This window comes from Clytia hemisphaerica, unplaced genomic scaffold (assembly GCF_902728285.1).
Source record: "Clytia hemisphaerica strain Z4C2 unplaced genomic scaffold, Clytia hemisphaerica genome assembly, whole genome shotgun sequence".
Lineage (NCBI taxonomy): Eukaryota > Metazoa > Cnidaria > Hydrozoa > Leptothecata > Clytiidae > Clytia > Clytia hemisphaerica.
The window spans coordinates 560,910-588,548 of NW_027103648.1; the positions used below are offsets into that span (position 1 = coordinate 560,910).

Here is a 27,639-nt window from a genome sequence, read left to right on the forward strand (position 1 = left end):
CAAAAATTAATAAACAAGGGGGGGGTCCTAATAAGGTTCCGGGGTTGGAAAAAAATCCAGAAATTAACAAGCGGGTTGGGGCGTTTTTTAGGCACCAAAGAGTAAGCAACAAAACAAAAATTGCGAGGTCAAACGTGTGTAATGACTCCAGAAAGGAAAAAAGTGAAAGTATAAAAAAATCTTGTTCTATATCATATCCTCTTAACGAAATCCGAACACCATTTCAAAACTTTCCATTTTGATGTCACTGTTCGGATGATGGCGCTCCGATGTTTTCTTATTGTTATCCGTTGTGACGTTGTCGGGCAACGAAGGTAGCCTCAACTGATTATCCACTTCTAAATCCAACCTTTGATCCCCATAATGATAATCGATTGGCTCGCTCTTGATAGTGGTACCAGGTTCTGGTTTCACTCTCGACTTTTTCATAACCTCTTTTTTAATTAAAGGTTCTTCACCGTGTACTTTAGCAACGTGACCTTCCATACGAAATTTCATAGTAAACCCTTTACCACAAACATGACAATTGTAAGGGAATTGTTGTGCGCATGACGAGTAGTGTCTTCGCCACGTGCTTTTATGTTTAGACAACGGTTTCTTACAGTTCTTACAGACATAACATATTTCAGCAATTTCTTCTTGGTTAGCTGATAGAGGTGGTAAGTTCGATACTGACCAAGTTGTGATCTGAAATGAATTTCGATTATTTAAATGTCCTACGCACTTCTCGCACCCACAATATCTAATACATCCCTTTATCGGAGTCTAAGCAAAAGATCCGAAAATTGGAAATTAAATGCCGGCACGAAGGACACTAGTTCAAGTCGACATAAGAAGCTGATGGTTAAATTAAGCGAGACAGTAGCACTCTATCTACGTACAAGGCAGTCTTCTTGAATTATTATATCTCAATTTTTATACAATAGACATTGAGTCTAGCAACTTTGAATAAGGCAAGCTGATCAGCAAAATTTCAAAAAAATATATCAATAACGGAGTAGATAACGCAAACAATTAACGCAATTTTCCCATACTTATTTCAAATAAATAAGGCGTAAGAGTCAAAATAAAATTAATGTATATGCTACTCGGCTAAAAATATCAACAAAATTTCCCTCTAAAATACGTTTATTTACAAGTAAAAACACCTACATCAGTTAAGACACCATGCTGCAGATTTATAGAAGAAAATTTCAAAACCGTTTTTTTGGTATTACATGTTGTTCCAATCTCCGAAATAAGGTTGTTCACTTTTGACAAAGGAACCAGCATTCTGATGCGTTGGCGGTGTTTGGTAGAATTCTTTTTTCACATCCATCATGCTTGTGGTGGCGGAGGGCGTTTCTTGTTTTACGCCCTCTTTCTTTAAGTGAGTTTTCTCGTGTCGTTTGAGATTCGACGAAGTACCAAAAGACCGTCCACAAATGTTGCATTTATGATTGTTAGCATGAAGACCGTTGTGTGTTTTCCAGTAATTTTTATTAGGTAGTTCTTTATCGCATATACGACAATGAAAACGAACAATGACGTAAGGGTTGTCCCAATTTTCAAAAGGGTTGTTACTGTTGTTAGTAGTAGATGAAAGGGTGCTCGGTGTTGAAAGTTTTCGCTTTCTTTCCTAATAAGGAAGAGGAAGACAATTTAGGGGTGACCGAAAACTGGAAGCAAATTTCAACCTTTCCCGGGCAAGAGAAAGTAGCGCAATAGATTTAATAACCTACTAGTAACGCTTTCTTTTCTTTTTTTGGCTTAGAAATAGCAAATTTTTGTAATGAAACCCTTGGAAGAAAATTCTTTTCATACCTTAAAGTGACCGTGGACGAACTAAATACCCTCTGGAAATTTTAGAATAATGTTTCTTACCCCTGGAAAAATGAAAAACATTACTTTGGACCCCCTGTATGGATATAAAACGAAATGACTCAAGGGGGAAATAAATAAATTATTCTAAATAAACAGCGGGTACCTTGCAGTCAACATTGCATAATTGCTTTTTAAAGAACATTAGTCATAGAACTTGGGGAAGGTAGAGCGAGCTATTGAGAAAACTTTCAACACAGGGCGTTAGACGAAGTAATGCACTAAAACCATTGTTCCTAGCTGATATACTCCGAACCCCAATTGGTTTACTTTAGTCCAGCGGCCTTTAAAAGTAATAAACATTTAGTGGATTTGGTATGGATTAAATTTGACGATTGACCAAAATGATATTTTGGGGAAAGTTTTAGACTGTGGCAAACTACAGCTTACATGGTATTTTTACTAAAAAATGCAGTTTTTCCAACGGGCTCAAAAATCATGACATCAGTTTTTTATATCTTATATAGTATATTCTGAACCTTGCTGAGGCGAAAATAAAAAAATGTAGTGTTTCCGGAATGCAGGTGAAGGAAAAAAGCTCTGATGCGGGCGGCCAGAAAATTTTTTTGTTGCTATTTTTGATAACTTAAGATCATTGAAATAGAACTTTGAAGATAACTTTTATGTACAAATAGTATGAAGTAAGCCTTGAATACTATGTATCAACTACTAACGAACAAAACTTGATTTACAAGCGGAAATATCTAACCAAACGACGTTTGACAGCTTGAACGGTCAACTTGATTTTCATTATGATGAACCATAGTCTGCGGCCGGGTCAGAAATTTTTTTCTTCTTCACCCGGTCGGTTTCCGTAAAAACTACATTTTTTTTTATTTTCGCCTGATTTCGAATTTTTTTTCTTCAGAATTTTCGTATCTTTCTTAGATAAAAAGTTACAGCACTGTAAAGAAGGCCATTTTGGTCGTTTTAAGCCTACTTAAAACAAAGGCTGTAATCTTTTTTATCTAACGAATATACGAAAAATATGAACACAGATTTTAAATCAATAAGGTTCAAATATTCAAAAGATTTTATTGTCATGATTTTTGAACCAGTAAAAAACCTTTATTTTTTCATCTTTATTTTCCAAAAATCTTTGATCTATCTACTAGTCCAGTAGAATTTAGGGTCAACCTAGAAAAAATTATTATAAAAGGTTTCTATATACCGTTGGAAAGATAATTTTATCAGCTTTCAAATGAGGGGTAGAGTCAATTTTTTTGTCATGGGGAAAAAAAGTTATGGACCAAAGAGTGAAAGGGGGTTTTCTAAGCAAAAAGCAGTGACCCATTAAAAATGTCAATTTTAAAAGTTTTTAAACAGCTAATTTTCATGGTTCCATCTGATAGAGCTGGAAGAGTAGATGTCCAAAATGGGGTCATTTGTAAAATTTGGTCAACCAGACCCTGAGAAAATAGCCATAATGGCTGAAAAATCGTCATTTTTAATGCTGACGTCAACACTTTAAAAATTAATTTCAGCACTCAAAACCACTTCAACGGATGCGTCTCGAAGAGTACTATCGAATACAGGTATAGTTTGTTGAGGTACCATTGCTAGATCTTGAGATATTTGCATTTCAAATTTTGCTGATTCAGCATATTTGAGCGATTTTGATGTTTTTTGCTGTCCCATTTTGGACATCTACTCTTCCAGCTCTATCAGGTGGAACCATCAAAATTAGCTGTTTAAAAACTTTTAAAATTGACATTTTTAATGGGTCACTGCTTTTTGCTTAGAAAACCCCCTTTCACTCTTTGGTCCATAACTTTTTTTCCCCATGACAAAAAAATTGACTCTACCCCTCATTTGAAAGCTGATAAAATTATCTTTCCAACGGTATATAGAAACCTTTTATAATATTTTTTTCTAGGTTGACCCTATTATGGACGAATTTTTACTGGACTATACTCCTTGGAAATATCTTTCCAATGGAAAAATCTTAAAGCTTTTATTTTTATAAAGTGTTCCCGTTTCATATCAGACACATATTTCATATCAGGACAGTGCCTGCCTATTATTATGCTTATAAGCAAAAATATGTTTTTCTTTTCCTCTTTCTGCCAAATCTTGCCCCACATCAGTCCAATGTGAAAAAGCTTGTGAACGAAAATTGATGAGTAAGCAAACGATATTACTCTTATTTATTAAAATCAAAACCTTTAAGAAAGCATAAATACAAGCTAAGAGATTGTCAAAAAGTCCACATACTTTTGAGACAGACTTTAATTTGGTCGATAGAATCCGCTGGTAATTGACGATACGTCTTCAAAACATCTTAAAAATTGGTTTTGAAGTCCTGTATATGAAGTACTCTCGGGTACCTAATAGCCGTCTCCGCCCGCTAATTAATTTTTCGAAAATTCTCCAACCAGGACATTCTTATTCCAACCCCCCCACTCCTGCTAACTAATTTTTGGCAAAATGTTTTTGAAAGCTCCCTCTTTTGTTCTAATTCTACTGTATCAGCCTCCTTTTAAAAATTTTGCCACCAGGACATTTTTATTCCAACCCCCCCCCCCCCCGCTTATTAAGTTTTGAGATTTTTTCCAACCCCAGGCTATTAGGTACCCGGGAGTATATGCACAGATCTGTAAAGCCCGAAGGGCTAGATTTGCGACTTTTATCGAAAAGTGAAGCCTAGGTTTGGAAGGATTTCCTACCAAAGTCACGTGACTAAAATAAGCAATTTCACCGGTTTGAGAGATGTGAAATAGCGTTTGCCGCCTATTTTTTTTTATCTTGCGCTCCGAAAACAATTAAAATGCTAGATCCTATCCATCGGCACGAAATTTAAAAAGTCAAATTTTTGCTTCACTTTTTTTTGCTGGAGAAAGCTTAAAGTTGCCTATCTAGCCCTTCGGGCTTTACAGATATCTGTGAGTATATGGCCAAAATAACTACACGCTTTTTTTTTATGAGAATAGTGTACTTTGGTTGAGGGTGAGCATTATTCTTATTTTTCTATTGTTCTAAACAATAGGCCTATTGTTTTAAACCCGAAATCTCACCCTGATATTCTTATAGAAGTTATTCTTATAAAAGAAAAAGCGTGTAGCGATGAATTGGAACGTCGACGAGCTAATCATATAGCCCTGATTATGGGCTTTCAGAAAAGTATATGGTTTAGTATGTTTAAACCAACCGTTGACGGGATATAACGATTTTAAAATAGGAAAAAAGTGCTGACTCAGCAAAAATAAGCGTTATAAAAACGATTTTATCTGAGCCTGTATCTAGCCAACGGCTGATCTTAACACATCTCAGTTATCAAGAATTAATTAAATTGATTGATTAAAAGTACCATGTATGCCATTATGGATGTTCCCATCTTCCTGGGGGCGGGGCTTTTTTTGGTAATTCTTGTACCTGGACCTCTGCAAAATTTCATCTCTACACCATTTTTGTCCCGAATTTGGCGGTTTATGACTTAATTCAACCTGACTAAACGGTCAAAAAACAATATTTACAGTGTATGGCCCCCAAAACGGAGGTTTTTCCTTAATGAGCCATGTTTGTACTTTAAAACATGCGGAAGCTTTAAGATTTAATCCTAACACGTTCCTCTTGAGTCCAAAAAAAGAAAAACACCAAAAAGTCATTTTAAAAATGAATAAATTTTCTTTTTCCTTATTTTTCCAAAAATCAGTTTCGAAAATCCGTTTTTTTGGACTAAAACCGTCAAAAGTTTACCCCTTAAAACTAGGTAAAAAAGTTTTTCAGAAAATTTTTGGAATATTTCACGGTAAAATTAACATTAAAGAAGACTGCTAGTATTTTGCACTCAGCCAGGCCTGAAATACGTTATTGTTCTGGTATGAATTTTTTTAGCAAAATTATTTAAAACTAATTGTTTTATCGTGTCTTTAATTTGAGACATGTTTAAGTGATGGGTTTTTAACAATCTCGATTTTAATTGAATAGACGTTTTGGGGACCACAAACCTCCGTTTTGACAACCATTTGTATGAAAATAAAGAGAAAATTAGATTTTAAGTTCTAAGTCGTAAAGCATTGCCTTCACCCCTATTGATAGTAATTTGATGTCGGTGCTATGCTTTTTGATTAAGGTTTGGGGGCCATTAAAAAAACGTGACTCAACTTTGACTGAAAGAAAAGATCATACAAAAACCTTTTTTCAAAGAAACTACAGGAACCTAAAGGAATTGAAACCAGCGGTAAATATAATCATCTCATTTTTGACATTTAGAAATTCCCAAAACCTCTCCGTTTCTGGAGATCTGAAGAAATAAAACGTTCGTCAAGATTCCTCTAAGCCTCGGCCCTATTCAAAACTAAATTTCATGTAGGATGGTAAAAACAAGATAGTCAATGACTATGTCCATGGTCATGCTATGTATGTCTAAACATCTCGCTCTGCGATGCTGAAACTTCAATGTAAAACGCCGATTAATTTTGATTATTAAATTTGGATAAAAAATGTCAAAATTTTATTACTCCGTAGCTCACCATCGGGTGAGAATTTCAAAGTTTCGACCAAAGCAATTCTGATCAATTCCTAGCAATGTCTATATCTCTCAGAAAATGGATCCTATTAGCTTTACAAGGAAATGGGAAGGAGGGGAAATAAAGAAGTAACAATGTTCTTCATGTTCAATACTTTTAACAAGCAAAATGTTTTTCTAAAAATTTCATAGGTAAGCTTTTTAACAGTGGCTATTAAAAACAAAAAAACTACTTCTATGTTCCGTTCGGCCTCAAGTCCAAGCACTTGTTTTTGTCAAAAATAGATATCAAGCTAATTTTAGTTTCAAGACTTACTCATTCCACAAATTTGCTTCTGATAGCTGAAGAAGAGACCAACCAAAACATTTTATATAGAATGTTCCTTCTACTCTAAAAATAATATTTACAACCCATAATATGCGGAAGATAAAGTAAAATAAAAGTCTATAAATATTTCAGTTTTATGTACATAGTTTTCTGAGGGTTAAAACTACACACTAAATGAGGGTTAAATGCTAAAATAAAATAAAAACATGATCTATGAAGCCGTGAACACAGAAAGAAGCTCGAAGTAGAGTCTCATGATTAATTTTCTCTAAAGTCTGAATCGTCAAAAAGGAAAAAAAAACTTTGTCAACGACACAAGGTTTAGAGCTAACGCTTACAGAATTCAAAATGTCCAAGCCTTTGGAATTTCATAGTTTTCGTGTCACAATATTGCAAAATCGGACAGGGTACAGTTGGGAGTAGGCAAGGGTCGGGAAAACAAACGCATGTATAATCCTATAAAAAGATAGCCTGATAACTGAGTCACTAATTCGAAAAAAATAATTTCGCTCTACGTAAACAAAAATAAAATCTATGACATAAGATGTAGGCCAGAAAGATTGAAAAAAAATAGAAACAAAATGAACGTCTTTTTGGAGAGTTGAATGTATAAGGAACACAAGCTGGGTGTCAAAAGCTTACTTTGAACACCGTCTCACATTGGTGGAAAGTTAGTCTGGTGAAAATCTGGAATGAACTTTTGTTCAATCTTCATCAGATCATTCTTAGGTTTGTGTCTGTTTTCAATGTGTTTCTTCATGTCGTGTGCTGTGATAAAGCCCTTTCCACACGTAGGACATTTATTCGGTAAATCCTCACGGTTTGAGTGAGTAAGGAAATGTCGTTTCCAAGTGTGTTGGTATTTCAAGCTTTGCTCTTTGTTGCACACTTTGCAGAATACTGAGACTTTGACGTAAGGGTTATCAAAACTTTCGAGGAATTTCAAGTCACTCAGACCACTACTTTTCTTTGAGTTACTCTGCCAAAAAAAGACAAGATAGTATAGTCGGGCAATATAAAAGGATCTTAAGAATACGAAAGAGCTGACAAGTTGAATTGCAGTGGACAAATAACATGAATATTGAGCAGTCAATAGAGGAAAGCTAGAACAGCACATTTAGCGAAAACAACCTTTAAAGTTTCCAGAAGTTTCAATATGGTTCCATTTTAACAGAATTATGAGGTGAACCTTCTGTTTTCACCAAATCTTTGTGAGCGCTTTTCATGTGACTTTTGAGTTGTGTTGATTGCACAAACGATTTCGAGCAATGCTGGCATTTGTGAGGTTTCTCCTCAGATTTTGCGTGAGTCAAGAAATGTCTTTTCCAATTGGATTGGAACTTCAGCGATTGCTCTTTGCTGCACACTTTGCAGAACACAGATACCTTTACAAAAGGGTTGTCAAATGTTTCCAGAAATTTCAAGTCGCCCAGTCCATTTGTGGCTTTCTTTGGAGGTCCACGCTAAATAAGATCAGTGCTCAAAGTCAAAGTGATACTATCAATAAAAGTGTTGAAAGTAACACGCCTTAGATATTTGAGACGACGATTTTAAAAGTGAAATTCCTACGGCAATTGCAGTCAACTGTCTCATAAGTGTTTCTAGTAAGACCAAGCCACGCCTCAGGTTCAAATGACGCCTGATCTTCCTCCAAATAACTCATTCAACCCAAAAAGATAGTACAACATTATTATTCAACTCCAATACAATTTGAAAGTTCTCAAAATAGTTCCACTTTTACAAGACCCTTAGATGTATCTTCAACTTTCACCAAATCTTTGTGGATAGTCCTGATATGATTCTTAAGATGCGTTGCTTGCACAAATGTCTTTGGACAATGTTGGCATTTATGAGGTTTCTCGTCGGACGATGCGTGAGTCAGAAAATGTCTTTTCCAGTGAGATTCATTTTTGAGAGATTGCTCTTTGCTGCACACTTTGCAAAACACAGAAACCTTAACAAAAGGGTTGTCAAAATTCTCTAGAAACTTCAAATCACCCAAACCGTTTGTTGCTCTTTTTGAAGGTCCACGCTAAACAAAATCAGTTCACAAAGTCAAAACAAAAGAAAGCATATATTTGACAGGTAGAGTACACGGTATATCGTAACAAATACAGTCAACTCTCTCATAAGAGGTTTTACAAAGACGTGTCACTGCTTTAGATCATAACTGTAGGCTCATATTAACCTTTTTACTAAATAATTCAGCCACATAGAAGGTCAAAGTCTCGACAAATTCCAAAAATCTCAATAATGTTCCATCTTCACAAAGCTGTTAGAGGCATCTTCAACTTTCACCGAATGCTTGTGTGCACTCTTCATATGACTTTTGAGTTGTGTTGATTGTACAAACGACCTTGAACAATGTTGACATTTATGAGGTTTCTCTGAGTCAGATGCATGAGTCAAAAAGTGTCTTTTCCAAGTGTGTTGATACTTCAGTGATTGCTCTTTACTGCAAACTTTGCAGAACACAGAAACTTTAACAAAGGGGTTGTCGAAATTTTCCAGAAACTTCAAATCACTCAAACCATTAGTCGCCTTCTTTGGAGTTCCACGCTAAACAAAATCAATACTCAAAGGTACACAAAGAAGGGTGTATATCAAACGTCGTTACACAGTCACCAAGTAATTACAACGGTAATTATTGTCAACTGTCTCATAAGAGTTTTTACTAGAAGCATGTCAAAGCTCTTGTTTGAATTGCATCATGGGTTCTTCTTTTTTTCCGAGGAGTTCTGTCCCAATAGAATGGGCTTTGGCCAAGTGCGTGCGTAACTGAGCGACTCTTATGAACGATTTCGGACAAATGTGACACTTATGAGGCTTCTCTGTATCAGATGCATGAGTCAGAAAATGTCTTTTCCAAGTGTGTTGGTACTTCAGTGATTGCTCTTTGCTGCACACTTTGCAAATCACGGATACTTTCACAAAAGGGTTGTCAAAAGTTTCCAGAAATTTCAAGTCGCTTAAACCGCTTGTTGGTTTCTTAGCAAAACCATGCTAAACAAGGAAAGATAAAAACGAAAATCAAACACAAAACACCTTGAACAAAAAAATCATATAAACTAGAAAGCCAACTCTCTCTTAAGTTGGTCAAAAACGAGATCAAAAATGTTGTTCTGGTTTAGGAAAAGCTTCTTGATTGTATGGGAAACGAGTCTGTTGTGGCTGGATAAACGATTCCTGATTTCACTTCTGGTTTAATCATGGTGGGTTTCATGTCTTCGGTACCGTGTTTTTTGATCATATGATTACGTAATGCTGTCGCCGTAATGTGTGCTTTACCACAAGACTGGCACTTGTGGGGTTTATCCGCGTCACTTGAATGCGTTAAATAATGTTTCTTCCAATTACTCGAGAACTTAAGGGACATTTCTTTGTTACAAATCTTACAAACGAGGACAATTTTCACGTATGGGTTATTGAAGCTTTCCACAATATGCAAAGCTGAGTTGTTTGAGCCAGGCTGAATACGGTTGTTCGTTGTTGAGATTGTACCGGAAATTGCTTTAGGCGTTCCTTTGACACGCCCACCACCACCAGACTACAGAAAGTAATAGGAAACAAATAAAACGTTGTATAGTCTATATTAAAGTGAAGAAATAAGAAGAAAAGTCAACTCTCTCATACAATCATGCCGATCAGTGAAAAAATCCAAGATATGGCTCAGGTTTGACTGTAGTTTTCGTTTCTTGCTTAAGATGTGATTCTTGTTTCACACCATGTTTCTTTTGCATGTGTTTGTTGAGCAGTGCTGGTTGAATGAAACCTTGGTCACAGTGAGGGCATTTGTGTGGTTTATTCTCGTTCGAAATATGCGTGAAGTAATGAACTTTCCACGTATCTGTCCGCTTCATGTTGACTTCTTTGCTACAGATTTTGCAGGCCAAAATAATCTTGACATAGGGATTCTCAAAGCTTTCTACATATTTGACAGCTCCTGCGTTAGTAGTCGACGAGATTCCAGCTCCTGGTGGAGGATTCAAGCCTCGGTTTTTCTTCTAAAAATAATCAATAGTCCTCGGGTGGAGTAATGGTCTTATTACTGGGTTGTTATGTTTCTTATGCAGCATCAACTCTCTCATAAGAGACATTCAAAATAGAGGATTTTTCTATAAAACTTTGTATAAAACATTCCATATAAAAAAGGGGTTTATATCAAAAATATATCTTTTTAAATTACTCTTCGAGTCCTTGGAGCTTATTAACTACTGGTTGTTAGCGATGGTATTCCATTGAAAGCTACCTTCCATTTTGAATGGCATGGTAGGGACTGACGGCAGAGGCTGAAATTCCTGTTTGACAGCAATGTTATCAATCTCAGCCTTGACACCTGGTTCACCAGACTGCTTAGTATTAGTTGGAGGAGGAGCTACCTCTGGATGGTGTTTAACAATATGGTTTTTCAAACGATCACCACGGATAAAGGATTTCTCACAATGTTGACATTGAAAAGGTTTCGCATCTGAATGAGAGAGGAAATGCTGCTTCCAGTTACCCGGATACTTAATCGGCATCTCTTTACTGCAAATCTTGCACGCCAACAGAATTTTCACATACGGATTGTTAAAAGCTTCAATGTACTTAGCTGTCGATGCATTAGCAGGAGTACGTCCAATAACCTTATAATTAAAACGAAATGGTTTGCACTGAATGAAAACACAGCACGTCTACAACAAACTATACAGCAAAACTTTCTCATAAGAGGGTCTACTAGGATATAAATTTTTAAACAATCATGAAGGATTAAATTGCAGGAAATAAGGGTTTGTGTAATTTTCTTGTTGCATAGGCTCTGACTTGAGCTCTTCATTTTTCAGATTTGCGACACCAGTCCCAGATGAATGGACTTTGGCTTTGTGTTTACGTAACTGGTCGGCTCTGATGAATGATTTTGGGCACATTGAGCATTTGTGAGGTTTTTCATCGCTGTGTGTGAAGTAATGGCGTTTCCAGTCATTAGGCTTTGCGGAAGAAAGATCTTTGTTACATGTCTTGCATACGATTATAAGCTTAACGTAAGGGTTTGAAAAGTTTTCCACGTACTTTAAACTGTGAACCATAGGTGACGAGCTTGAGCTTACAGGCGTGGTACGAGCTTTAGCTTTCCTCTCCTAGAGAAGACGATATAACGTCAAATGTAGTAAGAATGCCCAAATAAATAAAGTACATTTTGTATTATAAGTACAATGCAGTTTGACCCTATCATAAAAAGTTCGCAAAGCTATTGATGAAATAAATTGCTTCCGCTGAGTTAGTTAAAATAAGTTGATATTGCTGAAATAAGTTTCCATCTAGCAAGATACCATTCAGAAATAATCAAATTGTTGCGTGAAGTAGGGATTGACCACAGGTTCTTGCTTTACAGGTTCTTCCTTTAACTCCTCTGTTTTGACATTTGCGACAGTTATGTCAGAAGAATGAGCTTTAGCTTGGTGATTTCTCAACCTGTCAGCTCTGATGAATGATTTTGGGCACATTGGACATTTGTGAGGTTTTTCATCGCTGTGCGTCAAGTAATGGCGTTTCCAGTCACCAGGCTTCGCAGAAGAAAGATCTTTATTACATGTCTTGCATACGATTATAAGCTTAACGTAAGGGTTTGAAAAGTTTTCCACGTACTTTAAACTGTGAACCATAGGTGACGAGCTTGAGCTTGTAGGCGTGGTACGAGCTTTAGTTTTCCTCTCCTAGACAAGACGATATAACATCAAATGTATTAATAATGCCAAAATAAAATTAATAATGCCAAAATAAATAAAATAAATGTTGTATTGTAAGTACAATGCAGTCTACTCTACCATAAACAGACGAAGATGCCGAGAGGAAAACTTCAAGAGAAACAAATATCAGAAAATAAATTATCGTCAAAACAAAACATCACTCCAGAACTCAAATTCCTCCAATTTTGCTGGTTACTTCGTTTCGTGGTCAATTACTTTTCCGACCTCGTTTGATTTAATCTAACGGATTAGAATCAATGGAGTAAGAATAAGTGGTAAGTTCTTCATTCCTTCCGTTCGTTTTCACATTTTTTGCAATTGTAACAGACGAATGGACTTTAGATTCGTGCTCTCGCAGTCTATAAGCTCTGATGAATGATTTTGGGCACATGGAACATTTGTGAGGTTTGTCATCGCTGTGCGTCAAGTAATGGCGTTTCCAGTCACAACTTTTGATGAAATAACGATGTTGCACAAAAAGCATACTCCCCATGAAAATATGAACGAACTACAATTCAGTCTACCCTATCATTAATAATCAACCAAGACTTTGAAAAAGCAACTCAACCCCAAAATTTTTGTACAATTCAACGTTCCGAGCAAGTTGCTCCATATATTTTTTAACGAAATTCATTGAGCGACCGTTTTCAATATTTTTAAACAATGGGTATAAATCAAAACGGAAAATGTTGCGTAAAAGAAGGATTTTCGGTTGATTCTTCCTTCATAGGTTCCGACTTGATTCCCTCTTTTTTGACATTGGTAGCCGTCCCCGAAGAGTGGACTTTGGCTTTGTGTTTGCGCAACTGATCAGGCCTGATGAATGATTTTGGGCATAATGAACATTTGTGAGGTTTGTCGACATCGTGCGTGAAGAAATGTTGTTTCCAATTACTGGTGGTAGTCATTGACTGCTCTTTGTTGCAGACTTTGCACGCGACTATAAGTTTCACATATGGGTTTGAGAAGTTCTCTACATATTTCAAGCTGCTAACTGTAGATGACGAGGTTGTAGACTGTGGCATGTTGGTACGAGGTTTGATTTTCCTCTCCTAGAACAATTAAGATGGACAAAAGAGGAATCAAATAGGATAGCCATAATAATATAAAGTACAATGCAGTTCAAAACTCTATCATAAAAAGTTGAAAACTTCAAAAAGAAAAAAAAATCTACAACTCGTTCTTAAGACCGGGAAAGAATTGATTATTTAGGAAATGTTGTTGATGATGTGACGGTATGTGTTCTTGAATTTGAGGTCGCTGTTCTGGTAATTGACTTGGGAGTTGTATCTTCTCCTCTTTTTTGGCTTTCTTCTCGTGCTGCTTCAAATGTCTTTTTAATTGGGGGGCCGTGATGAAACCTTTGTTGCAAATGTCACATCTGTGAGGCTTCTCTTCTTCACTAACGTGAGTGAAATAATGTTGTTTCCAGTTCCCAGCATTGGTCATTGTTTGTTCTTTGCTGCAGATTTTACAAACGACTACAAGCTTCACGTAAGGGCTGGAGAAATTTTCCACATATTTCAGACTGCTGACTATAAACGACGAGTTAGAAGACTGAGGTGTGGTGTTGCGAGTCTTAACTTTCCTCTCCTAGAACGATCAAAATTTTCAAATTCTAATAATGCCATATGAAACTAAGAACAATGCAGTCTAACCCTATCATAAATGGATAAGCTTCAAAGAGAGTAATCATAAGAAAAAGCTAATAATATTTGGAAAAAGAACACATCAGTAAGCTTCCAACATTTTTCAAGTTTCAGATTCCAGAGTCAAATTCAGGAGGCAGAAAGTCGGTTCTAAGCTGTTGCTGTTGTTGGAACTGATATATTGGTTCACATTGTAGCTGATGGACTATGTTCGCATGGTTTTCGAATGCCGTATCCTCCTTTTGCTTTTTGACTTTCTTCTCATGCTGTTTTAAATGCTTTTTTAAATGCGGCGCCGTGATAAAGCCTTTGTGACAAATGTCGCATCTGTGAGGTTTTTCTTCTTCGCTAACATGAGTAAAATAATGTTGTTTCCAGTTCCCAGCGCTTGTCATGGTTTGTTCTTTGCTGCAGATTTTACAGAGTACAACGAGCCTGACGTAAGGGTTGGAGAAATTTTCCAGATATTTCAAGCTACTGACTATGGAAGACGAACTGTTGGATTGAGAAGAAGAAATCACACGGCATTTCGCTTTTTTCCCCTAGAATAATGATATGGAATGAAAAAAAAAATTATGTCGAAGAAACACCAACACAAACCAACACAATAAATATATAATAAAAATAAGTACAATGCAGTCTAACCCTACCATAAACAGATCAAAGCTTGAAGAATATGACACATTTTCATGTACAAAATGAACGAGGAGCAGAGGAAAGGAAAATATGAACAAAGACAGATGATAGCTAGCTCAAAACTCCTGCTTGAATGTAGGGAAATGTTGATTGCTTTGTTGGCCATACTGCTGTTGTTGCATCCGTTGAAATTGCTGTTGGTGGCTTTCCTGAAACGGCTTGACATCTTCTTTCTTTGGCTTTTTGTCGTGTTGTTTCATATGCTTTTTCAGTTGAGGGGCGGTGATGAAGCCCTTGTTGCAAATATTACATTTATGAGGTCTTTCATCTTCGCTTACGTGCTGAAGGTAGTGTGTTTTCCAGTTGTGCGCGAATTTCAAGCTTTGCTCCTTGTTACATACTTTGCAAACAAGGATGATTTTCACATAAGGGTTATCAAAATTTTCAATGTATTTCAAACTGGCAGTGTAAGTTGTCTTTGATTTGGAAGTTGTAGTACCTCCTCCAGTTTGAAACTAAAGACAAAAAGAATGAAAATAAAGATAAAATGACAAGAATTTCAAAAAGCCAGCAGTCAACTCTCAACAAATTGGGTTTCAGCAGTTTAGAGGAATGATTCCATCTTCATAAGAGGTGGTTCTTGTTTCACAGGAGTGGTCGACGTTGAAGATACACCATGAACTTTTTCCATGTGTTTTGCAAGGCCGCCTGGGAATGCAAATCCATGATTACAAATTTGACATTGATGAGGTTTCTGGTCATTCCCAAAGTGTGTCATGTAGTGAGTTTTCCAGTTTCGTTGGAATTTTGAGGCTTCTTTGTTGCACACTTTACAGACAATAATCAGTTTGGTGTATGGGTTTCAAAGCTTTCGATGACTTTCAATGTGTGCGTTGTGTGCCCATCTGATTTTCCGTGACTCGACCCAGACAATTTTCTCTTCTAAAACAGGACATGGAATTTTATGGGTCTAGAAAAGTTTTTCAAGTACAAATAGAACCTTGCCATTCAACTCTCCCAACATTAGATAACAACACTCACAAAGACTAAATACAAGAAATAACGAAAAAGGGTTGTGTTTATAAGAATTATATGAATTGCTCAATCTTCATCAAAGCCGGTTCTTCTTTCTTAACTGCAGCTGATGCACCAGAAACACCACCGTGTATCTTTTCCATGTGTTTGGCAAGATAGTCAGGCCGAATAAATCCACGATTGCAAACTTGACATTTGTGTGGTTTTTCATCATTACCGACATGTGACAAGTAGTGCGGTTTCCAGTTACGTTGAAACTTTGATGCTTCTTTATTACAAATCTTACAAACAATGATCAACTTGGTGTATGGATTTTCAAAGCTTTCAATGACTTTCATTGTTTGTGTACTGTGGCCATCAGATTTTCCTTGGCTAGGAGACTGCTTCACTTTCTTCTAAAATGGAAGAAGGTTTGGCTAGCATAACTAATGTGATCACGATGGTCTTGTAATATAAAATGCCTTCACTCAACTCTCCCAAAAAGATAAATTCAAAATAATTACAATTTTCTTTATTTCAAAACTTTTAAAAGTGAAAATATGGTACACTACTTTAAAAGTCGTGGCTGGGAAATGGCTCAGTTTTTGGTATTGAAAATTCTTCCTTTTTGGAAAATGACTCTACTGCACCACCATGCATCTTTTCCATGTGTTTTGAGAGTAAGCCTGGCTTGATAAACCCGCGATTACAGATCTTGCACTGGTGTGGTTTTTGGTCGTCACTGACATGAGACAAATAATGAGTTTTCCAATCACGTTGATATTTCGATGCCTCCTTATTACATACTTTACAGACAATGATCAATTTTGTATAAGGATTTTCAAAACTTTCAATAAGTTTCATAGTATGAAGATTGGTCTGGCCATTTGATTTGCCTTGGCTTGTAGACTGCTTCACTTTCTGAAACGGAGTAAGATTTGGCAAGCATGACTTGTGTGATTACAATGTGTCAGTATAAAAAGGCTTGACTCAACTCTCCCAAGCAAAAAAAATTTTCATCAGTTCAAATTAATTTACAAATATACAACACTTTTACAGCGTAACAAATATCTATTGCTTTAAAAGTCATATCCCGAAAATGACTCAGCTTTTGGTATCGAGAATTCTTCTTTTTTGACACTAGATCCTGACACACCATGCACCTTCTCCATATGTTTCGTAAGCAAGCCTGGCTTGATAAACCCACGATTACAAATCTTGCACTGGTGTGGTTTTTGGTCGTCACTGACATGAGACAAATAATGAGTTTTCCAATCATGTTGAAACTTGGATGATTTCTTATCACACACTTTGCAAACAATGATCAATTTGGTATACGGGTTATTGAAACTTTCAATGACTTTCATTGTATGCGAATTAGTCTGACCATTTGATTTGCCTTGGCTTGGAGACTGCCTCACTTTCTAAAACGGAGTAAGGTTTGGATGGTAAAAAATATCGATCCAATCGTTTATAAAAACACCTTCATTCAACTCTCTCAACAAAGAGACTAACAAAAACTACTTAATATTGATACTAGAGATTTTAGATGACAAGTCTTTATCATTGTGTGAAACTTTCCAATTTTGACAAAGCCATTTCTTCATGTTTGACGGAGGTTGGCATTGCACCACTGTGGGCTTTTTTCATATGTTTAGAGAGAAAACATGGCTTGATGAATCCACGATTACAGATCTTGCATTTGTGTGGTTTTTCATCATCACCGACATGAGATAGATAATGATTTTTCCAGTTGCGTTGAAACTTCGAGGATTCCTTGTTGCATATTTTACAAACAATGATCAACTTGGTAAAAGGATTTTCGAAGCTTTCAATGACTTTCATTGTCTGAAGATTGGTTTCAGATTTACCAGCGGATGGCTTTACATTTTTCTGAAAAATGGGTAGCTATCAATGGGATACCTATCTAGTTTAATTTTGTATAAAAAGTCCTTCCACTCAACTCCCCACTAGATGGCTAGAACTGGCTACTTTGGAAAAAATATAAATTTCCATAAAAATATTTTGTAACAATAAGCATAATAAAATATATCATCAACTAAATGAAATTAACTATTGAAAAGGGAAAGCTATAAAATGAAAAGCAAGGTGTTAACAAAAAGTACTAAAACCAGCTAAAACAGCAATTTGTAATTTAAAGAATTTCAGAATGGAATTCGGCCTTAACTTCTTGTTTAAAAACAACATCAGGACTTTCTTGATGATGTTTTTGCCTCATGTGCTTGTTCAAATGCCCAAGCTGATTATAAGCCTTCCCACATAGGTGGCAAACATGGCTCTTGGGCTCAGTGTTATGAGTGAGATAATGTCTCTTCCAATCAAATTTGAACTTCTTAGATTGTTCTTTGCTGCAAATTCGACACAAATAAGCAATGCGGACGTACGGATTTTCAAAGTCTTCAGCAGCTTTTTGCGTCACAATATTCTTAACATTGGATTTCTATGGGACATAAAAAATAAACAAAATATCTTCTCTAGCAAAAAATAGAAAAAAATGACAGCTTCAGTGACAAAGCAACCTCCACTTTCAGAGTAAAAAAATAATTCAATAATATATAAACTACAGGTTTAATAACAAAAATAAAAATAAATATTTTTAAAATATATACACTTCATCATAACATATTTACATAAATATCTGAATAATACTTTATACTTTTAATAGTAACACACGCATAGAAAATATCAACTTTTTCGTTAGACAGGGAGATATTACAAATTTAAATAAAAGGGTTCGTCTGATTCAGGTTGTTGTTCTTGCTTGACCTGAACAGACTGTGGTTTAAACTCCTGTTCTGCTGAATCAGCAGGATTCACACTTGTTGGATGCTTATTAGCAATGTGGTTTTTGAGTAAATAATTTGCTTTATAGCCAGTACCACAAATATCACAAACATATTGTTTCTCCTCAGAGTGGCTTTCATAGTGCCTTCTCCAGTTACGCCTATACTTATATGCCTGGGGTTTCTTGCAAATGCGACAGAGGAATTGCAACTCTACGTAAGGGTTGGTCCATGCTTCTAAGATTTTAGATTCTCCTCCTTTTTGTGTAGTTGTGGTTGTCTTCTAGAAAAGAGTACATTTTTCTTGTTTCACATGCCTTTTCCACGACTTGCTGATTCGAACTGTGCACTTCACAAGCTAGGAGACCTCCTCCTCCACAGTCCTCCCTCTCACAAGAGATCGAATCATCTACCACCAGCAACCAATCTGCAACTGGACATCAACAAGAGGGCACAAAATGCACAAGACGCATGCAAAAAATCAACTGAGGTTTTGAAACGCATTTTTTTCACGCATTTTTTTCGCGCATTTTCTAAAATGTTTTGAATTCAAAATCATTTTTAAGCAGCTTTGTAAAAAGCTCAAAATCTAACGAAAGGGAGGTTGTTTTGAAACTTTGCTGATCTAGCTTTACCTCTTATGAGAGAGTTGACTGCAAGGTACTTTTTATACTAACAATTCACAAGTAAAACTAACTTAGGGTTCGAAATTAGACTAAAATTAATAGGGGTAAAAGTTCAAAAGCTTTTAGGTTAATGCATTAAAATAGAGTTATTATTAGGAGATACAAAAATTAGCAAGGTAAGATTCTTTGTTATTGTTAAAACTCCACTGAAAGTTCTGACTATAACGGTCATACCATTTAACAGCTATTATAATCAGAAGCCAAAAGACTACTTGTATGCTCTAAAAAATCCATGCGAAAGTGAATAAAATGGGGACTTACAGATTCATCTTGTTCACTTTTGATATTGGACGCAGGTTTTCCAAACCCAGGTGCTTTTCCACGTGTGCTTGGGGAACTCATGGGAGATTGATTTGGAAAGCCAGTTTGTGGCGATCCAAACTGTTGTTGTTGTTGGTTAAACTGACCAGGACTTTGTGAGAAAGGCATTCGTGTATTTTGAGCGAATGGAGATTGAGGTGCTCTAGTTGGAGTCCTGGGCACACCCATTTGATTCTGAAACAGAAATATTGATGCTATTAAATCAGTATTTTTTCATATACTCACAAAAAGTTTTTTTGCTAATTTTCTAAAATTATTTTGTTGAAGTATCCTTTACCTTCACTATCAACATATGCCTCTAAGAAAGTTAACTCAAGATAGCTTCTGTATAAAAAGGAGATATTTTTATTCTTACCTGTTGTGTGTTCAATAAGTCACTAGGAGTCATTAGACTTCCTGGTTGAGTAGCATTTGTCCTTGCAATTAGCCTTTGTACTTCATCTTTACTATCTTCACTTAACATGTGATGAGGTCCTAATCCAACTGTGCCATTTTGTCCTGCAGATGGGTCTAGCCTCATCTTTAAACAAAAATATAGTTTGTAATTTTTAATGGTAATGTTACAAAACAAACTTCAGGAAAATTTTATATTGTTTCTTCATGAAAAAAACTGTTGTACAATTATTTCATTTGATTCAAGAGGACCATAAGTTCAATGACAAGACACTAAAATGGAATAAACTGGTAGGAGGAAAGGTGTTGGAAAAACTAGAGAACTAAAACATACCCGTTTTCTGTGTTGCTGTGCTATATCTTCATTTGTTTTTGCTTTGTTGACAAAACCCCAGAATTCATCGATTAAATGCTGACAACTTGAGAGACTGTCTGCGGGTTCCCACGTAGCCTCCCATTTCACCTTGTACAGTTGTTTACCAGTCTAGTAAAATAAAAAATAACAAGTGATACTTTGATGGACCTACCTGGATTATGCATTTAACACGTTTATAAGTTAGGTCACGTTTTTTTAGCTGAAATATACCCCAAAATTTTTTTCTCCAAAAATCGGGCTCCGTCACATTTGAGGGTTTATAATTATGAATCTTTATGCAAAAAATCGTAGAAAATGAAAGAGCCAATCAATCTAATACCTAAGTAATTGATAATGTGCTTATAAAAAAATATCGAATTTGGCCAGTTTTTCTATAAAAAAACGCCAACCAACCCAAATTTCCTGTCTAAACACATATATTCTTCAAAAGTAAGCCCTCTTGAGCAGATAAAAACATCTATCTCATAAAAAATTGAGTAATTTGACTAAGAACATTGATGAATGCTTATTAATAGTGATTCTTATAGATAAACATGCGTTTTTTGAGCCAACAAAATTTTTTTGCAAAAATCTGCTTGAGCCATTTTATACCTATGATGGTACCCTACTTTCGTGCAAAAAATCAGAAAAAATTAATGATCAAATTTTTCACAAAGTCCAAAAAACCTGTTTTTTAGCCGTTTTTTGGCCCAAATTTGCCCAAAAACATTTTTTTTCGAAAATCGGGTTCTTTCACATTCAAGGGTTTATAGTTATGCATCTTTGTGTAAAAAATCATAAAGAATGAAAGAGCCAATCTCGAGAAAAGCCAATACCTAAGTAATTGATAATGTGCTTATAAAAAAATATCGAATTTGGCCAGTTTTTCTATAAAAAAACGCCAAGCAACCCACATTTCCTGTCTAAACACACATATTCTTCAAAGTAAGCCCTCTTGAGCAGAAAAAAAACATCTATCTCATAAAAAATTGAGTAATTTGACTAAGAACATTGATGTATGCTTATTAATAGTGATTCTTATAGATAAACATGGTTTTTGAGGCCAACAAAATTTTTTTGCAAAAATCTGCTTAAGCCATCTTATACCTATGATGGTACCCTACTTTCGTGCAAAAAATCAGAAAAAATTAATGATCCAATTTTTCACAAAGTCCAAAAAACCCGTTTTTTAGCCGTTTTTTGGCCCAAATTTGCCCCCAAAATTTTTTTTTCGAAAATCGGACTCCGTCACATTTTGGGCATTGCCATTTTGCATCATTGTGCAAAAAATCAGAAAAAACTAATGAGCCAATCTCGAGAAAAGCTGGTAACTAACGGACGGACGGACAAAGGTTAATTTATAGGACCTCCACCGGGGTAGGTCCAAAAAGAATATAATAAGCAGTAATAAGTAATGGTGTATTAATTAAAACGTTTTAACTAAATTATCGTGGACTTACAATTTGATTGAATTATTTAATGTGATTATTTAGTTGTTTCAGCTGCAAGCCAAATAAAGTTCTATCATTTACAGCTGCTACCCAAAAAATTAGAAGCTTTTTTTCCAAAAAAATTTAATTTGTAGATTTTAGAAATATGATCTGATTTTTAGCCTTGATTTTCAATACCAAACACCAGAGAACTATTTCCCAAAAACCTCTATTTAATTGTAAATCAATTTAGATTGAAATTGTTCTAGCTTTCCATGGGATCACCCCCCCCCAGGAAGATGGGGGGGGGAGAGAAAGGCGAATAGGGGGTATATTCAGTCCTCTACCTAGTGGGGGGAGTATTATGATAAATACAGAACAACAGAAACAAACAAAATCAGGAAAAAAACACTTTTCGTAGGCTCAAGTAATGCTTCCGTATGCTTAATTTTTCCTCATATCTGAGCCTAGATATGCTTACAAGTGCAATGCTTAAAAAAAAAAAACGTAATCTTTTTTTTTGATTTTCATCAATTGGCTCTGAGATTGATGAAAAAACCAATCAATGATCAATTATCAACACTCAGGATTTTACAGTAGGCTCTATTATCACCTTGATTATTGAGAGATCGGTCATTGATTAGAAAGTTAGTGATTGTATCCAGTGATAGAGTCTAGCCAAAGTTAAAATTATGGGAAAGGTGTATTATAGAAAATACGGGAGAAAGAATTTCGAGGACATTTTTTTAAGCGGGAGAACATAGTTGCCAAGTTTCAAAATTGCTGAATACTGTATGGGACAAGATACAAGCACAGTAAGCGTAGTAGTAAATTGGGTTGAGAATTTCTAATTAGGGGTTCACTCAATCAGGGTCAGTTATTTCTCTGGGGTTATCTCTCTAAGAGAAATTTTCAACATTTATTTGATTGGAAAATAATAAAACAAAAAAATATATATAATATTTCAGAATATTTTACTTTTTTATCATTAATCCATCATCTTCCTTATGTTATTGGTTGTATTTTGTCATTTTTGCGTGACTTTGAGCATAAATCTAATAAACACATTTGAAAATTCATTCGTTTATCTATTGCTTTATCAACTCACTACTTTGCTAATTTATTCACTCGTTTATCTATTGCTTTAGCTACTTGCCACTTCGCTACTTTATTCACTTGTTTATCTATTGCTTTATCAACTTGCTACTTTGCTACTTTATTCACTCGTATCTATTGTTTTTATCAAATCTACTACTTTTTCACTCGTTTATTCATTGCTTTATCTACTTGCCACTTTGCTACTTTATTCATTCCTTTATCTATCGCTTTATAAACTAACAACTTTATTCACTTGTTTATCTATTGCTTTATCTACTTTATCTACTCGTTACTTCAAAACTGCACTTTGCTTTGTCTATAATCTCTTACTTTAAGTCTAACTTCGCTTTTCTAGAGAAATGAATTGAAGATACTTTCGCATTTTCTTCCAATCTACATCGCAAAATACTCAAAATGCTTTGCAAACACTGGAAAAATAGCGAAGCTCATAAGTCATAAAATTTATAATTCGAACCCTGTATGTTTGTGTCTTTTCTCACTTTTTTTAGTCTAGACAATGTAGCAAACAAAGTAAGTATAAGTACACTGCTTTTAATGGGCTGAAATTTTTTTTGTATTGGAAAAACTTTTTCAAGCTTTCAGCAATGATTGACCAAACTTTTACAATGAAAATTATCCAGCGCATTTTTTATCTTCTTACCTTCTTCATCTTTATTGAAGCACTCGAGGTTTACTGAAGTTAAGCACATAAGATATTCTTATAATTATTAATATTCACTGAAACACCATTCGTTGTGCACTGCGTTGGAGTGCATGACGTAACTCACGCGGTAACTAAACTCTCCTTCTGTTGGAAGATCTTATTGGGCGTTTTGACGTTACCACCCACTCAACTCTTTCCACCATTTTAGATGGCCTTAACAATAGATCCAAAAAGCCACCATAATCATAAGATAATTTGTTTTGGTCTCCAGCTTTGGGAAGTAGTTAAGTTAAGTTAAGTTTACAAGTGTCATTTAGTTTTTGCTGGCTTATAGAATGGCAGCATCCTGGATGGTTTCCCTAACTGCCTTTTATGTAACTAAATATTTGTTTGCTTCGCTTTTTTATTGAACAATCTTAACCAAAACAAACAGCCCGATGTTTGTCTCGTGCTCCTTTTCAGTTCGGCAAATTGCATAGATCCGCAACGTTGCGGTTTTTCGCAGCGTTTCCCCAGGGTTGCGCTGTTATTTTACGCAACGCTTCCAATTGAAGCTTGTGATTTAAAAAATATGAGCCTACCAATTTTTTTCTAAACACATGCAAAATCAGGCAAAAACTTGCTTTCTTGAACAAAGTAGCATTTCTTCCAAGATGATTGAGAATAATCACTAGGTAGGAAATTAAAATGCTAGGAGGATGAAAGGTTTCCTTTTGGGTTGTTCTTCAAAATGCACATTATTTTGGGACCCCGGTCCAGGCCCTTTGATGCCGATTTTGGTCCAAAGGTTGCATCAATATGCGAGTGACCCCTAGCTAATAAACAAAATAAATTTGACAATCACGCATCCCTTTTCAAAAAGTCCATGAATCACGCATCATTGCGCCTCAAAAATTGGACTATTCCATTTTTAAACCATAGTAGGGGTATTGACGAACTTTTCCAGGGGAGACTGAGCCTTGATTTTCCAAGGGGCTTTTGGTCATTTTCAGATTTTCCAAGGGGGTTATTAAAGGTTTCCAGGGGGTTCTCTCCTCCTAAACTGGCATCAATAGTCACTTTCCAGGCCCTTTTTCACAAAATTTCACTTTCCAGGGGCGTCGACTCCTAATTTCCAGGGGATAGTTTGTTATCCAAAATTTCCAGAGGGGTTAGTGAAGTTCCTCAATACCCCTATACATTTTTTTTTTTGAATAGCCCATTCTACAAATCACAATCACGTTTTGACTTTGGAAAACCAATCACAGATATATATATAAATTTCCAAATCATGTGATCACGCTAGAAAAAGTCCCTATCATGACCTTGCGTTGCGTTGCGTTGCGTTGTGGTATAGTGATCATTGACCTTGGCCAGACGGTGTCAATCGAACAACTTCGAACAAAAATTGCAATCGAACCAATCAAACGTAATCGAACACGATCGAATAATTGCGATTCGATTGTCAAACGTAATCGAATCTCAATCGAAAGGCCGATTCCTGGGTAATATTCGATTGTGTTCGATTGAGTTCGAGTAAGGTTAGATTGGTTCGATTGATAGTTGACTATGTTCGATTGGTTTGATTGATAATTGACATTGGATTAATCTTTGATTTCGTTCGATTACGATTATGTTCGATGAGTTTGATTGCGATTAGATTAAATTGGATCACTCTGAGCTTTTTAGCGTGGGCGGCCGAGCGCTTAATTACCATACCAAAGCGAATAAAATCTAATACCATTGAATCAATCGAACGCATCGAATGCAATCAAACGTTATCAAAGCAATCGAACGTAATCGAAGCAATCGAACAGAAAATCCTGGGTAATATTCGATTGCGTTCGATTGATTCGGCGTTCGATTCGTTCGATTGACACCGTCTGGCCTTGGTTACTGCACAGGCGACTGAGGTTCGATTCCCACTCGCAGCGGTTCACTTGGCAAGTGAATGAACCTTCGCCCGGGTCAACCCATGCCATGTGAGGGGAATTGGGTAGTCAGTCCAAGGTGCTGACGGGGCGCTCATTGAAAGCGTCTTATAGTTGCGAAAAAAGGCCTCAAAGCCTCCTGCAACTCAATCAAATAGAAATAGAAATAATAGAAATAGACCTCACGCAAAACAAAATGCACTTTATAGTTTTGTGGCCATTGCATTGAAGGATCATATTCTACTGTAATGCTATTAGATGCTATTTTAGAGCTTTTTGAACAGTTGGAAATAAAGTCTGTATGGAATGGACAGAAGAAAAGTATTTCATATCATATTCATTTGCAAATACAATGGGTTTTTTAGTGCCATGACACCGATGGGAGGAATCATAAAAGAATGTAAACACACGAATCTGCAAACTTATTCCCCAAAGAACTTGAATAGAAATTTCGGGCATTACCTGATCAATCTTACAATCAACTATTTTCTTGATACCAAAAGAGCATTGTTGGTCACCTTGGTTTCCATCAGCCATAGTTGAAAGTAAAATTATTTTTTAAAATTTACATTGAGATACTTCGCTGTGGCCACGAGGGTTTTTCGTCTACAACTGCTGCGTTACGATGAAAGGACGTGATTGTCGGTGCAAAAAATAAAGGAGATAAATTTAGCTCCTTCATAATTTTCTTTGGGTTTCCTCTAACTCTAAGATAATTTTTCTTTATCTCTCCAATAATCTACTTAGCGCATTGTTAATCATCTTGAGTCGTTTTCAAATACCATTCGAAAGTACCGACTTGTCACTATTTTTGTCGAAATTGACGAGAAGGGGGAGCCCGGGGGGGGGGGGAGGCACTGACCTTGGTGGATGCCCGGGGGGGTACTAGGTTTGCGAGGTGACGGGTATGTCCGAGCCGAAAATCGAAAATCGACCCTTTGAGAGACAAAATTTTGGTGATTTTGGGACCCTTTGAGAGACTTTTTCCTAAATTTTGGTCCGTTTTTTCCAAATTTTGGTTTGATTGTCACCAAATTTTGGTCAAAATTTTTGGAAATCGTGACCCTTTGAGAGAGAAATTTTTGATTTTCGTGATTTTGGGACCCTTTCAGAGACTAACTTTTGAATTTGTACCCCTTTGAGAGACTTTTGAGGAATGAGAAAAGGTACCCTTATGGCTCGCACATACCCGGCACCCATTTTGCCTAAGTACCCCCCCCCCCGGGGTTGGATGCGACTTGGAGGGGCCGCTGGATGGAGTTAGAGAAATGGACCCTGTCCTGATATGAATATTTGGTAAATTTCGGACCCTGTCAGAGAGAAAAATTTTCTCCTTTTTAGTTTCTTCACCTGAAAAGTGGCTAGAATAGCTATAATAGACGGAAAATTGAAAATTTTTTCAATTTCCAACCTGAAAAATTGTCAAAAATTAACAAAAAAGTCTACCCTTTAGATGTATATCTTAAAAATTTGGGACCCTGTCAGATAACTTCAGAGCCAAAAAAGGAACACAAAAACAAAATATCATATGTTCTTATGTTTTTTTAATTGGGATCGAGATCAGTAGCGTGGTGTGGCCAGAGGGGCAGCGGAGGTTTTTCAAAGAGGTGCAAAAAGTATCAGGGGGTCGGGCTCAATAAAATCGTTGAATCGATAAAGCATCCGTTGAACCGGAATGAGCAGTCGGCCGTCGAAATGAGCATCCAGCCGTCGAATCAAGCCATCTGGTCGCCGTAAAATACCAGCTTTTCCAAGACCAAGCACCATGCGGTACCAATTTTGATCTTTATTGTTTTGTCGTTTGTGTAACTAGACATGAAATTGAATTATTTTATAGACCAGATTTCGTGACAAAATGTCAATCAATCATTGACCTGTCAGCCTTACATCGATAATATGCAAAATGGTGGATTCAGTATTACGTAAAGTAATGATGGATCACCTTGTTCGAGAGAATCTTCTCTCAGAGACAAGCAATATGGCTTCATTGGCAATAGATCAACAGTTACGCAACTACTCTATTATATCGACCTTTGCTGTGAATCAATGTCAGAAGGAAAAGTAGTTGACTGTGTCTACTTTGATTTTGTGAAAGCATTTGATACAGTTTCTCACAGGAGGTTGATAAAGAAACTAGAATGTTACGGGATCAGTGGAAACCTGTTAAAATGGATTACAGCATTTTTATCAAACCGCAAGCAACTAGTCAAGGTTAACTCAGCCAAATCAACTACTGACCATGTCATAAGTGGAATTCCTCAAGGAAGCGTACTTGAGCCTCTTCTCTTTGTTATCTA

The 27,639-nt window shown here is 36.1% G+C and overlaps 1 protein-coding gene across 22 annotated transcripts; it reads right to left on the reverse strand.

Moving 5' to 3' along the window:
- On the reverse strand, window positions 1-25,986 carry LOC136802985 (Krueppel-like factor 13). Of its 22 annotated transcripts, none has more exons than XM_067059714.1 (5): window positions 25,805-25,978; window positions 20,220-20,369; window positions 19,848-20,012; window positions 19,433-19,666; window positions 1-687 (listed from the first exon to the last, which is right to left on the reverse strand). In XM_067059714.1, the coding sequence occupies exons 1-5, from the start codon at window positions 25,877-25,879 to the stop codon at window positions 202-204; spliced, it is 1,110 nt and encodes a 369-aa protein (XP_066915815.1). In that variant the 5' UTR covers window positions 25,880-25,978; the 3' UTR covers window positions 1-201. The 22 variants fall into 22 exon arrangements, with proteins under 22 accessions (XP_066915815.1, XP_066915820.1, XP_066915830.1 ...); XM_067059719.1 differs by lacking the exon at window positions 1-687 and adding an exon at window positions 1,015-1,618 and having other exon boundaries at window positions 25,805-25,986; XM_067059729.1 differs by lacking the exon at window positions 1-687 and adding an exon at window positions 6,476-7,635 and having other exon boundaries at window positions 25,805-25,977.
- Between the last annotated feature and the right edge of the window lie 1,653 nt (window positions 25,987-27,639).

What these genes read in the sequence shown, in the direction of transcription:
- LOC136802985 (XM_067059714.1), bottom strand. Translation starts at nt 25,879, where the DNA reads ATGGCTGATGGAAACCAAGGTGACCAACAATGCTCTTTTGGTATCAAG. An exon ending in TTGATTGTAAGATTGATCAG is followed by an intron (nt 20,370 to 25,804) that starts GTAATGCCCGAA and finishes TTATTTTACTAG; the next exon opens with ACTGGTAAACAACTGTACAA. An exon ending in ACTTATTGAACACACAACAG is followed by an intron (nt 19,667 to 19,847) that starts GTAAGAATAAAA and finishes TTTCTGTTTCAG; the next exon opens with AATCAAATGGGTGTGCCCAG.